The sequence below is a fragment of the Mastomys coucha genome, unplaced genomic scaffold (genome assembly GCF_008632895.1).
Source record: "Mastomys coucha isolate ucsf_1 unplaced genomic scaffold, UCSF_Mcou_1 pScaffold15, whole genome shotgun sequence".
Classification (NCBI taxonomy): Eukaryota; Metazoa; Chordata; class Mammalia; order Rodentia; family Muridae; genus Mastomys; species Mastomys coucha.
In genome coordinates, this window is record NW_022196897.1 from 10,732,453 (window position 1) to 10,745,259 (window position 12,807).

The following is a 12,807-nucleotide window of genomic DNA, read 5'->3' on the forward strand; positions in this document are numbered from 1 at the left end:
GGTTCTTTGGGGAAGTATCACCAACCCAGAAGGGACACACACACACACACACACACTGACCTACACATATTATAGATATGTTTAGGTAGACAGTTAAAATATGCTTGGCATTGTCCCACACCCCTTTATGTCAGCATTTGGAAGAAAGAGACAGGCAGATCTCTGTGAGTTTGAGGCCAGCCTGGGCAACATACTGAGTTCAAGAACTATCAGGACTATATAGAAACCTTATCTAAAAAAGACTTATATATCATTAGTCAAAAAAAAATTTTTTTTATGATAGACTGATATAGAAACCATGCATCCAGTTGCAAGTCTTCAGATGTGAATACCTAGCCTGGAATAGCTGCACAAGCTAGGAAAGTGAAAAAGGACCATTGGAGAGAGCTACAGCTGCAGTAGAGAAGAACATAGTAGGCAGTGCGTGATTTGAAGGGTCTCTAAATAGGGAGGGAGAAGAGAGAGGATGCTTCGTTAGTGGAACACTTAATATCCACGTGAACCTTCCTCCTCCCTTCTGTTCATTGTTATTTCATACCAGGTTAGACTTAGACTATAGAGTCCTGGGCCTCCTTAGCTTCTTGAGTTCTGTGGCTATGAGTGTGCAGTTCCTGTGAGCCTTGACATGGCTTCTGAGCTTCTGAGGGAACTGTCTGAACATTTATATTCAGAATTTCTTATCTTTGGTTGTCATTGTTTTCCCATCACGTGTTGAATGTGTGCTAGCATCTTCGGCTTATTAACTTATATATATATCCTTTTTATTTTTCCCTCAGTGCCTTAATACGTCCTGGTCGTTTTGATATGCAAGTTACAGTTCCAAGGCCAGATGTGAAGGGACGAACTGAAATTTTGAAATGGTATCTCAATAAGATAAAGTTTGATAAATGTGAGTCCAATTTCTTAATTCAAATACTGTTATTTCAGGAAAATGGAAATACCTAACCATTCTGTTTGGTCCTTATTTGGACTTTTATGGTCCTTTATATCTCAGACCAGTTAATTTTTTACTCCTCTTTATACCCATTTATATGTGTGTTCTTCAGTTTGTATTTATATATTCAGGATTTATTCTTGTATCCTGATTTCAAAGGAAATTTGGTTTGGGGTTTATAGACATGCATATGTGTGTGTGTTTTAAATGCATGTATATATGAAAATGTATGTATAGATTTTAAATCAAAATATAAAATACAAAAAATAGGCTCCATTTAGGAAGAAAACAAAATATGAAACAAAGGCATATAGAAATATGGACTGCTTGAAGACAAGGATCTGTAGTATAAGTTGCAGGGTTTTCAAGGATATCTCCCATCACAAGGAGGACCAAGATATTTCAAGGTAAAATTTTAGAGAAAAGAATTTGGACTGTGGGCTTGCTTTTTCATTTGTGGCCAGGCTTGATATAATGTAGAGTGTATGTCAGATATGTTTATTTTTATCTTTTATGCATATAACTGTTTTGTCTGCATGTATTTATTTATACCATATGTATGCAGTACCAATAGAGGCCAGAAGAGCAGCTGCCCTGTGGATGCTGAGAACTGAACCTGGGTCCTCTGCTAGAGCAGTTGGTACTCTAAACTGCTGGGCCATCTCTCCAGGCCTGGCATTGGCTATATTTCAACTTTCTAATTCTACTTCAGTAACTGCTTTTTGTTTTGTTTTCAGAAAGCTAGTAAAACTTAGAACTTTTCTGGAAGTTTTATTATTGACATAATAATTTATTAATAATTATTACTAATAGTAATTAATAACATTAACTTAAAATGGCATTTTTTTAAAGTTTTACTGAGTTTTAGTTTTAAGATGTGTTTTAAGTTGTAATTCAGAGCAATTGTGTTCTTTCTGCCTTCAAAATGTGAGTTGAATGGGAAGAGCTTATATTTAGTGATGGAGATTTATTATGTTCTCTTTCTCTATAGCTGTTGATCCAGAAATCATAGCTCGAGGGACTGTTGGGTTTTCTGGAGCAGAGCTGGAGAATCTTGTGAACCAAGCTGCATTAAAGGCAGCAGTTGATGGAAAAGAAATGGTTACCATGAAGGAACTAGAGTTTTCCAAGGATAAAATTCTAATGGGTATGCCTTCCTTCTTCACATCTTTTTCTTTGTTTTTACTCTGCCTTACCTTTTTATTTTTGAGACTGACTTTCATTCTATAATCCAAGCTGTTCAGCTGGCCCTCACTTCAGACTGGCTGGGAACTTCAGCTAGTCATCCTGCCTTAGCCTTCTAACCACCATGCCTCCATCCTCCATAAGGAGTGTGCTCTCTCTCTTTCTCTGTCTCTGTCTCTGTGTGTGTGTGTCTGTGTGTTTGTGTGTCTGTGTGTAGTTTGTCTGTTGGCTTTCCTCTTACCACAGAGACTCATGGGCTAACCTGATACTCTTCTCTTGCCTCTGGAGTGATGGGATTATAGGCTACCATACACAGCAGTTAAAATATACTGTCCTATATGTTGCTTATCTTAGGACCAGAAAGAAGAAGTGTGGAAATTGATAACAAAAACAAAACTATAACAGCCTATCATGAATCTGGTCATGCTATTATTGCATATTACACAAAGGATGCAATGCCAATCAATAAAGCTACAATCATGCCTCGAGGGCCAACACTTGGACATGTAAGTTTCTTATAGCCCTTCCTCACCCCTTCTCCTATTGCTGTGCTTGGAACTCAGAGACTTATACATATGAATCAAGCTCTCATGAATCAACTAAACTATGTATCTGTTTGTTTTTGTTTACTTGTTTTCTTTGAGACAGGGTTTCTCTTCTCATTTTGTAGCTCAGATTGGCCTAGAACTCTCCATGTAGCCTAGAACTTATCACCCTCCTGCCTTGCCTTCACAAATCCTGAGAACACATATTTGAGCCACCTTGCTTTAATATACCTCCTTTTCTTCTTTTAAAATTCACTTTCAAATACAGCTTTCTAGAAGCATATATAAGAGATTGCAAATTCCTAATGATTTTTATCCCTTTTGATTTAGTGAACACTATTTCAGTTTTTAAGATCCATGTCCTATAATTTTCTAACAAAGTAGTTTCACAATGTATTTCAAGTGTAACAACTGAGATGTAATGGAAGAGTCACTATTGACTATAAGCTACTACACGTAAAGTCACATTATATGTCATAGTGGCTGGTTGCATAGTTGTTCCCAGATACTTGTTAGTACATGTTTCAGTCTTGAATCTTATATATTTTTGTGCAGCTAGGAAAAAGTCCTCTTGCAGCATTATGTGCCTTTTGTTTTTCATGTTGGTTTTGTCATTGAGTTACTTGCTGACCATGTCTTTTGAATCTCTTGGCTTTCAGCATTATCATACTGTCTGGGGGGAAAATTGAATAATATTGGTCATGAATGTATTTCAGAAGTGGGTCTGAATGCCTTTCCATTATTATTAAATTGTATAGGTATCACTGTTGCCTGAGAATGACAGATGGAATGAAACTAGAGCCCAGCTGCTTGCACAGATGGATGTTAGTATGGGAGGAAGAGTGGCAGAGGAACTCATATTTGGAACTGATCATATTACAACTGGTTGGTTTTTGATAAGAGTATTTTCTTCAAATTTATGTTCATTCTTTTAACGATATTTCAAACTGTGTTTGTTTTTTTTTTAATCTAGGTGCTTCTAGTGATTTTGATAATGCAACAAAAATTGCTAAGAGGATGGTTACCAAATTTGGAATGAGTGAAAAGGTAGTTGGATTTACCATGTGGTCCTTTGATAGATTTATGAATTGATAACATTCCTTTTCTTGTCTGATTTCCTAATTTGTTATTTGTGACTTATTCTTAGCACTGCTCTGACTAGTAATAGTTTTTTTTTTCTCCTTAAACATCATGAACTAATAAGGAAGTATAAAATACATTATTTAGCTCATCTTTCTAAACTTCTTATTTTACATTTTCAGTATTTCACATTCCTACTTTATCATTGCAGTCCATGGGGCACATGGAAGAGCTGCCAGGGTTTTTTGAGAATGCACTTAAAAGGACTTAAACTTTTATATCCTTTTCACATTTGCTACTTTGGTTTGTCTTTATGGTTTCCAAAGAATGATACTTCATTGCACTCAACATTTTATGTTGCATTTTTTTCTCACACTGCCACATATAATATTTGTTTATATATGGGCTGGTACTTACTATGCTCCATTTCTTGATAGTAATTTGTTCAATTCATCCTTTTTGATATTAGCTTGGAGTTATGACCTACAGTGATACAGGAAAGCTAAGTCCTGAAACTCAATCAGCCATTGAACAAGAAATAAGAATTCTTCTACGGGTAATATTTTTCTGAGCTTGATTTTTTTTTTTAAACTTTTATTTTTTAATACAAAATGTGCCTAAGTATTTTTAAAAATGATAATAAGGGAGATATAGTTCACTAGTAGAGCGTTCTGGTCTAGCTTATGAAATGCCTTGGGGTTTAATCCCTAGCACTGCAAACAAAACGAGTAATGATAGCTAAGGTTTTTAAATCTCACCCTGCAAAATGCAACAGGCGAAGACATACTGATTGTGCTCAAGAGATATTGATGAAGATTTAGGATGTGGTTCAGTTGCTAGTGGTGCCTAGCATGTATGAAGCACAAGGTTCAATTCCCAGCACCACAAAAACTAGGCCTATGAGCACGTAATCTTAGCACTTGGAAGGTAGAAGCAGGAGGATTGAAAAGTTCAGGGTCACCTTTGCCTTTACAGTACATTTGAAATTATCTTAAAAAAAAATGTAGACTTAAAACATTAGGTATAAGTTATAAGATAAGAGAGCAGCTGGAACCACTTTTCAGATTTCTGCCTCTGGGAACGATATTGTTTGTGCCATTAACTGAAGAACATGGAGACCAACTGGGATGTAAACTGTTGGTGTAGGTAGACTGTTTTTTTTCTTAATGAGAAGTTACTTAGTTTGGACACCATAATGAAGATTTAAGTTAGAAATAGGTCTGTTGGTCTGGAGCTTACTAGAAAGATTGCTTACATACTCTCAGATACTGAAGTTGCTCATCCTTTAAGGTAGCTCTTGGAATGAAGCAAGGATGTCACTGAGGTGCAGTGCCTATTGAATGAGGAATGTAATCAGTATTAATTAGATGGCATGAAGGGGCTTTGGTAACAGTATTCAGATTGTTTACTCCTTGGGAGTAGTGTTTTCTGCAAGAGGTAGGCTACTGATGATGGAGAAATGGTAGTGGGAACAGGGAAGCATCTAGCATGAGAGTAAGGACTTTAGGAAAGCAGACTTCCAAGGACACAGCCAGGCTTGAATTAACTGCTTCGCGGGGCAAAGAAAGAAGTGTCTTAATAGTTAAAACTGACAAAATGAACATTTTGGAAAGGCAGAGGCTCTTTTGAAACATTTTCTGAATTCTTATGTTGTAGTACATTGCATATACTGTTTATATTATGTACAAATAATTTGCACTTTAAACAAAACTTTTAAATGCTTTTTTAAGTATAAATCAACAGATATTTTTAAGCCACATTACTTTTTATATTTTTTTATCTATGGTTTTTGCATCTCTACACTTTCTTGTATGACTTGTTTTTCTCTTTCAGGAGTCATATGAACGAGCAAAACATATCTTGAAAACACATGCAAAAGAACATAAGAACCTGGCAGAAGCGTTGCTGACCTATGAGACTTTGGATGCCAAAGAGATTCAAATTGTTCTTGAGGGGAAGAAATTGGAAGTGAGATGATAACTCTGTTGATATTGCTGGTTTTATCACAAGAATATACTTAGTCCTGCAGTCTCCTTTGCAACATTTCCAACCCCCACTCCTGACTTGGTATATAATTCAAGGATGTGAAACACTTGTCAGACTTCTACCCATTATCTGATTTTGGTTATTCCTGTGATGATACCACTGGAGATTAGTAACCCCTAGCAAATACACGAAAAGATAAATAAAGAGCTGTCAGGATTAAAGACAGATTAAAAAATGTCAATCAATCATGTTGAAAGTAAGCAATCATTTTGTGGTTGATTACTCCAAGTGAGTAAAAATTGTGCCTTTAATCTATTGGTAAGTATTATTATTTTTTTGGGGGGGGAAGCTAAATTTGAAAAGCTATCATCTCCTAATAGTAACATTTCTCTGTGGGTAAAATAAATGCTGTGGATAAATCATTTCTATTTACATCAGTATAAGTGCCATTAAGATGTACATTAAGATGTATGTTCTTGATTGACCATGTAAAATGGCCTTTAAAAGAAGTTATTTGAATTGTAAATATAAAGATATACTCAGAATTTAAATGATTGTAATGGTATAAAAATGCAGCATGTATGCTCATTTTTCAGATATTAATATCTCACTGACAAAATTTGTTTCAGAACAACAGTATTTTATGAAGTAAACAAGTAACAAATTATATTCGGAATATCTGTATAATTACATTTAATCTCAAAATCAAAATGAAACAAAAAACTCAATTCCTTTCAAAAGTGATCTTTTACGTTCACCTTGTCAGAATTGGAAGGCTTGTGCCATCTGCACATTACAGGGTTTCATATTCAAATCAGTAGACCATAGTGTGAGTGCATTGTATTGGTGTTACAACCAAGGTACATTCTTGAAGGAACCATTAAAATTACATTCAGTTTTCTTATTGAGGATGTATATGGTCCTTATTAAAAAGGATAAGTATAATTTAAGGGATCTTGTTATATGATATTTTTGACCTTTTTAAAATAATGTTAAAGTTTTGATACAATTTCCAAGTGAAAATGTTGATAGAGCTCTGTTATATTGATTTAGACTGACTAGTTTTAATTTTCACTTACTTGCTTATTGCTGTCTCCATTGTCACTCATGTTAATGTGTTTATTCTTTCTCTTTTCCCCTCATTCTCTACATATTCATGCATACACATATGGAAAACATCAGTGTTTTATCTAACCTGACTTCTAACATTTTTACAGTCACATAGAATTATAATTTCCATGTTATAAAGCTTATCCTAAATATATATACCAAAGGCTCCCCCTTTTTTATTGTATAATTATTACCACAACTAGGTTTTAGGACAATTTTTTTCAAGCCTTCAAAATTCAAAGTGACTGCACCGTTTTGTATCTTGTATTATATGAAGTTTCAGTTCCATCACTAGTCAACATGGAAGTGGTCTTTCACTGTGAACATCCAAGTTGAATTCCTTAAAATTCCAGTCTCAGTAAATTATATATCAAGTTTACTGTGGCTTTTGAATTTTAGTTGGTTTTATTGCTTCTACTTTGTATGTATGCAAAGACTTTGGTAACCGAGTGTGGATATAATTAGCTGGAGAATTTTCTGCTCTCTATGTCTGGTAAACCTAGGATATTTCATGAAGTCATTATCAACTTCCTCTGGGTTTCTCACATCACAGAAATATCACACTTATTTGTATCTTGCAAAGTAGCCAACTGTTTTAGGCTAGTGAGCTGCTTATCATTGAGATCATAGTTTTAGTCAGTAGTATACCAGATCAGCTGAGTTCTCGTGTGAAATGAGAATAAGCCTTTTTTATATTTTTCTTGGGGTGGGATTTTGTTGTTTTGTTTGGGGTCTTTTCCAGAATGTTCTGTGTGTAGCCTAGGCTAGCCTCCACCTGAGCCTCCTGGGTGCATCATTCTTGGCACATAAATCTTATTTGTAGGGTCTTTCTTCCTTCACCCTGGTTTGAACATGTGGACTAGGAGCTGTCTTGAGTTGACAGGACCACCACAGAATCATGTTCTGGGTTAAATTTACTGGTCTTCATGAAGAAACAAGTCATACTTTTTGTAGGTCTCTTGTTAATTCCTGGAGTCCTGGAATAGTTGGTTGTATTGGTTTCGTTGAGGTTTGTAGTTGACTTTTTCAAATAAAAGTGAATTAATTTATCCTGATATATTTAATCACATTCCAACTGAAGCATTTTAAGGAGAATGAATTTAGAAAAGAGTTTTAAGCTTTTTTGAGTTCATATTCAAAGCCATCCAAATGCCTGAATTGAATCATGCAAATTGGGCTCTCCAGTTTCTATCTCCTAGTACGAACACACAGTTAAATAATTCATTATATGTGAAAATACCTTGACTTTTATCAAGCAAGCCTGGTTGCAGCATCATTGTAAGTTGGGTATGATAGAAATGACATTACTTAGGTTATACATGTCTACATCTCAACCAGCAGAGCATGAAGAAGATATGTGGGGAAAAGGGAAGAAAGTACAGAATATGGTTTCAGAATCTAGTACTGGGCTTGCACAGATCCTCATGTCCACTCTCCTGTGAGATAGTGAGATGGTGGCCTACTGTAATGGCCATTGGCTCAGAGTAACCTATAGCAACAGGTATGCCTCAGCCCTCAGCAGTCTTGATTTTGTTCCCTCTAATTGCCACATACAGCCACGGTAGTTCTGGGTTTAGAGTACTTCTGCAGCTCCAGTGATCGTGAGCTTAAGGACTTTAACAGAATACCTGAGGATCTTACTATGGAATGCCATTTTCCAAAGTCAGCTTACAGAGGTTGGACTCAGCACAGCTTCAGTGAGCAGGCAGTAGATTTTAACTATCAGGACCAAAACAATTAGAAAAATAGAAAATCAAGATACAAGTCAAGATAATCCTGAAGAAAGGAGAAATTTTAACTGTCAGTGGCAAAGAATACACAGCACACCTTTTGAAAATCTAAACCTCAAGGAAGTAATTTTGAAATTAGAGCAATTTAGTAGATTGAAGTTTTTTGTTTTTTTTTTAATCTTAGGAGTTTATATATGCTGTGAGTGAAGTGTGAAGTGGTGGTATAGAGCAGTAACAACAAAATTGTGAAAACTTTTATTAACTAATAACACAGCAACAAAAAAGCCCCTAACATTTGAAGATGAAAAAATCAAGAGCCAGTGAACGGACTCAAGTGTCAAGCATTTGCTGCTGGGACTGATGACCTAAGCCATACACACGGTACACCCTACAACTGTCGTTGTAGGGGTTTGTTTTATCAACTTGACACAAACTAGAGTCAACTGGAAAGAGGGACCTCAGTTAATGAAAATGTCTCCACCTGATTGACCTAAGGCAAGTCTGGAATCTTAGTGATTTGTGATCCATGTGGGAGAACCCAGCCCATTGCAGGTGGTGACACCTCTGCAGGTGGAGCCATGAGGCACAGGGAAGGGTCCTGGATTTGAACTTGGAAAGGAGGCTTGTGGTACAGTTCTCTTCTAGGTTTCTGCCCTGACTTCCCTCCTTGGCTGTGATTGTGATGGATGAGCCAAATCTTTTCCTCTCCAAGTTGGTTTTGGTTAGTGTTTTATGACACCAACAGAAAAGCTAAGACAACTTGAAGTTTTCCATTTGCCTCTAATGGTGCCCACACATAAACAAATAATTAAATATAAATGAAAAATGTACAATCAGAAGAAAATGAAAACAGGATTTGGTATACAACAGAAAGGGAATGTACAGAGCTGTTGAGTTGGGCATAGAAAAAATGGGTTAGGAATTTTATTTGAAGAGGCAATAGCAAAAAAACAACAAAAACCCAAAAAACCACTTTCCAACCTGTAGAAAGATATAAAAGGTATTTTACAGAGTTGCCTGCTTATACAGTGAAATGAAGGTGAAAGACTTTTGTCTTTTTTAAGAGAAAAGCAGTTCACGTGAATATTTTTTATATTCTGCAGATAGCAGAATCTAGGCAGACTAAGAAAATAGTATTCAAAGTGCTAAGTAAAACAGTGCCTGCCAAGAACATTGCATTCGACAAAGCTGACCTTCAGAAATAAAGCAGCCTCAGACAAAAGCCATGAGAAGGCAGCACCTTCAGACTTGTTGAAAAAAGTGCAAAAAGGAGTTGTTCAAACAAAAAGGAACTTGCTAAGAGTATATGGCAAAGTCTGATAAAATTAAGTTTAGAGCACTATGATGGTTGTATTTAAATCCATACTTTTAGGACAGAGCAGTGGGTTTCACCTTTGTAATACTTTAAGCCTCATGACCCCAATGATAAAATTATTTTTGTTGCTACTTTATAACTAATTTTACTACTGTTATGAATTGTAAATGTGTTTTCTGATAGTCTTAGGTCGCCCTGTGAAAGGGTCATTGATCCCCAAAGGTATTGTGATTCACAGTTTGAGCTCTACTATTGTAGATGTTATTGTAGGAAAATAATTACAATAACTCTAAGGGGATTGTGACAACTACAGATTGGGTGTAAGAAACAGGATGATTTTTTTCTTATCAAAGTTGTCATCTTAGTTCCTGCCTTGACTTTCCTTAGTGATGGGTTGTAATCCTTACCTTCTCAGGTTGCTCTTTTTCATGAATTTTATCACCGCAGTAGAAACCAAACTGCTAAGTATACAGCAAGCCAAATTAAAGACTAAAAAGTGGGCGTGGTTCCGTCCTGTGTGTCTGTCTGTGGAACCCCAGGTAGTTGTTTTCCTTCGGGTTTCTCCCACATCGAAGTGCGCACCTCCACCTCATGGAAGACTTGATGGTCGTGCACATGAGCTCTCTTAGTACTATTTTGGTTGTGAACGAAAGGCTGACAAAGACTATCACTTTAAAGTGGATGATGATGAAAATGAGCACCAGTTAATCATTAAGAACGGTCAGTTTAGGGGCAGGCACAGAAGATGAATTACACATTGTAGAGCCAGGAGCAATGAATTTTGAAGTCAGTCCAGTTAAAATAACACTGGCAACTTTGAAAATGTCTGTACAACCAACAGTTTCCCTTGGGCGCTTCGAAATTACACCACCTGTGGTTTTAAGGTTGAAGTGTGGTTCAGGGTGCACATTAGTATACAGCACCTAGTAGCTGTAGAGGAAGATGCAGAGTCAAGATGAAGGTGAGGAGGGTATAAAACTCAGTCTGGAAAGTGGTCTGCTCCTGAAGGTGGTAACAAGGTTCCACAGAAAAAAGTAAAACTTGATGATGAGGAGGAGGTGGAGGAGGAGGAAGGAGAAGAAGATTTTGATGAAGAGGTACCTGAAGAAAAGGTTCCTGTGAAGAAGATAAATGCAGCCCAAAATGCAGAAAAATCAAACCAAAATGGAAAAGACTTAAAACCATCAACACCAAGATCAAAGGGTCAAGAGTGCTTCAAAAAACAGGAAAAAACTAAAACACCAAAGTGCAAGCAAATATAGAGAAAGGTAGTTCTCTTCCCAAAGTAGAAGCCAAGTTCATTATTATGTGAAGAATTGTTTCCAGATGAATAACCAGGAGGCTATTCAAGATATCTGGCAGTAGAGGAAGTCTCTTTAAGAAAATGGTTTAAGGGGGCTGGTGAGATGGCTCAGTGGGTAAGAGCACTGATTGCTCTTCCAAAGGTCATGAGTTCACATCCCAGCAACCACATGGTGGCTCACAACCACCCACAATGAGATCTGACACCTCCTTCTGGTGCGTCTGAAGACAGCTACAGTGTACTTATAATAAATAAATAATAAAACAAAAAACAATTTAAAAAAGAAAACGGTTTAAATAGTTTGAAATATTCTGTCTTCATTTCTGTAATAGTTGATATCTGGCTGTCCTTTTTATAATGCAAAATGAGAACTTTCCCTACTGTGTTTGATAAGTGTTGTCAAGGTTCAATTGCCAAGAATGCATTGTCTAAAATGCCCGTTTAGTTTTCAAGGATGGGACTTCACCTTTGTCTTAGTCAGGGTTTCTATTCCTGCACAAACATCATGACCAAGAAGCAAGTTGGGGAGGAAAGGGTTTATTCACCTTACTTCCATATTGTTTATCACCAAGGAAGTCAGAAGCAGGTCAGGAAGCAGGAACTGATGCAGAGGCCATGGAGAGATGTTTCTTACTGGCTTGCTTCCCCTGGCTTGCTCAGCCTGCTCTCTTAAAGAACCCAAGACTTCCAGCCCAGGGATAGCACCACCCACAATTTTCACTAATTGAGAAAATGCCCCACAGCTGGATCTCATGGAGGCACTTCCCCAACTGAAGCTCCCTTCTCTGTGATAACTCTAACCTGTGTCAAGTTGACACACAAAACCAGCCAGTATAACCCTTTACTTGGTTTTATGTATGGAATGTTATGATAGGACATAGTCATAGTGGTGGTCAGTTGTGGAAATGGTAGAGACAAAAATAAACATGAAATAAACTCAGTATTTTAAAAAAACGGCTAAAAATCAAAAATGGCAGATGATAGAAAGCAAAAACATCCAGCCAAGTGCACAAGACATCCAAAAGAAACTGTGGAAGGCCATTAAGGCAGTGGAGTTCCCAGTGGGGGTCTCTGCACAGAGCAGAGCAGAACATTCCCTCAGGCTACCAAGTCAGAGAACAAATAGCAGAGAGATATCAAACCAGATGTTAAGACTATCCTGCAGAAGTGGACTGGGAAAGTTGGAGCAGTTGCTGGAATTTCTGGTTGAGAATGTCCCACCACTCTGGATCAACTTCCTGTGGGTGAACTTTCTGTGACTGAACTTCTGAATTCTCACGGTATGTATGTACTTTGATATTATAGAATAAACAATAGTAATGACAGTTTGAAATTGTTTACCTTCAAGCTGATTTCAAGGGCGCTATTTCTCCTCTTTGGTTGGTTTACCCTCCCTGTCACAGTGGTGGGGAACTACCTAAATCTGCCAAAATGGGCCTTGGAGACACTTTGAGACAAACATTTGGGACTGAAATTGCAGTGGCAGGTAGTCAGGTCAGTGAATTCTGACAGCACACACAGTTTACCAATATAATGTACATTACATTTGACTCTTAATTTGCTTATGTGTTGCTGTAGGATATTTCTATCTCAAGTTATTTTATAGCAAAAAGGTTATT

The 12,807-nt window shown here is 36.9% G+C and overlaps 1 protein-coding gene and 1 pseudogene across 2 annotated transcripts in view; both read left to right on the plus strand.

Moving 5' to 3' along the window:
* The window catches only part of Yme1l1 (YME1 like 1 ATPase), a 38,779-nt gene extending 32,324 nt beyond the window's left edge, over positions 1-6,455 (plus strand). Inside the window, exons 13-19 of the mRNA XM_031369183.1 lie at positions 777-889; positions 1,926-2,081; positions 2,474-2,625; positions 3,423-3,549; positions 3,638-3,711; positions 4,214-4,300; positions 5,578-6,455. Of these exons, the coding sequence (XP_031225043.1) occupies positions 777-889; positions 1,926-2,081; positions 2,474-2,625; positions 3,423-3,549; positions 3,638-3,711; positions 4,214-4,300; positions 5,578-5,721 (853 nt within the window). The 3' untranslated portion in view covers positions 5,722-6,455. The remainder of the gene's footprint in view (positions 1-776; positions 890-1,925; positions 2,082-2,473; positions 2,626-3,422; positions 3,550-3,637; positions 3,712-4,213; positions 4,301-5,577) is intronic.
* Positions 6,456-7,887: 1,432 nt separating this feature from the next.
* LOC116089773 lies at positions 7,888-11,742 on the plus strand (annotated as a pseudogene). Its single transcript, XR_004118467.1, has one exon. The product of XR_004118467.1 is annotated as a nucleophosmin pseudogene (transcript).
* Positions 11,743-12,807: the final 1,065 nt, after the last annotated feature.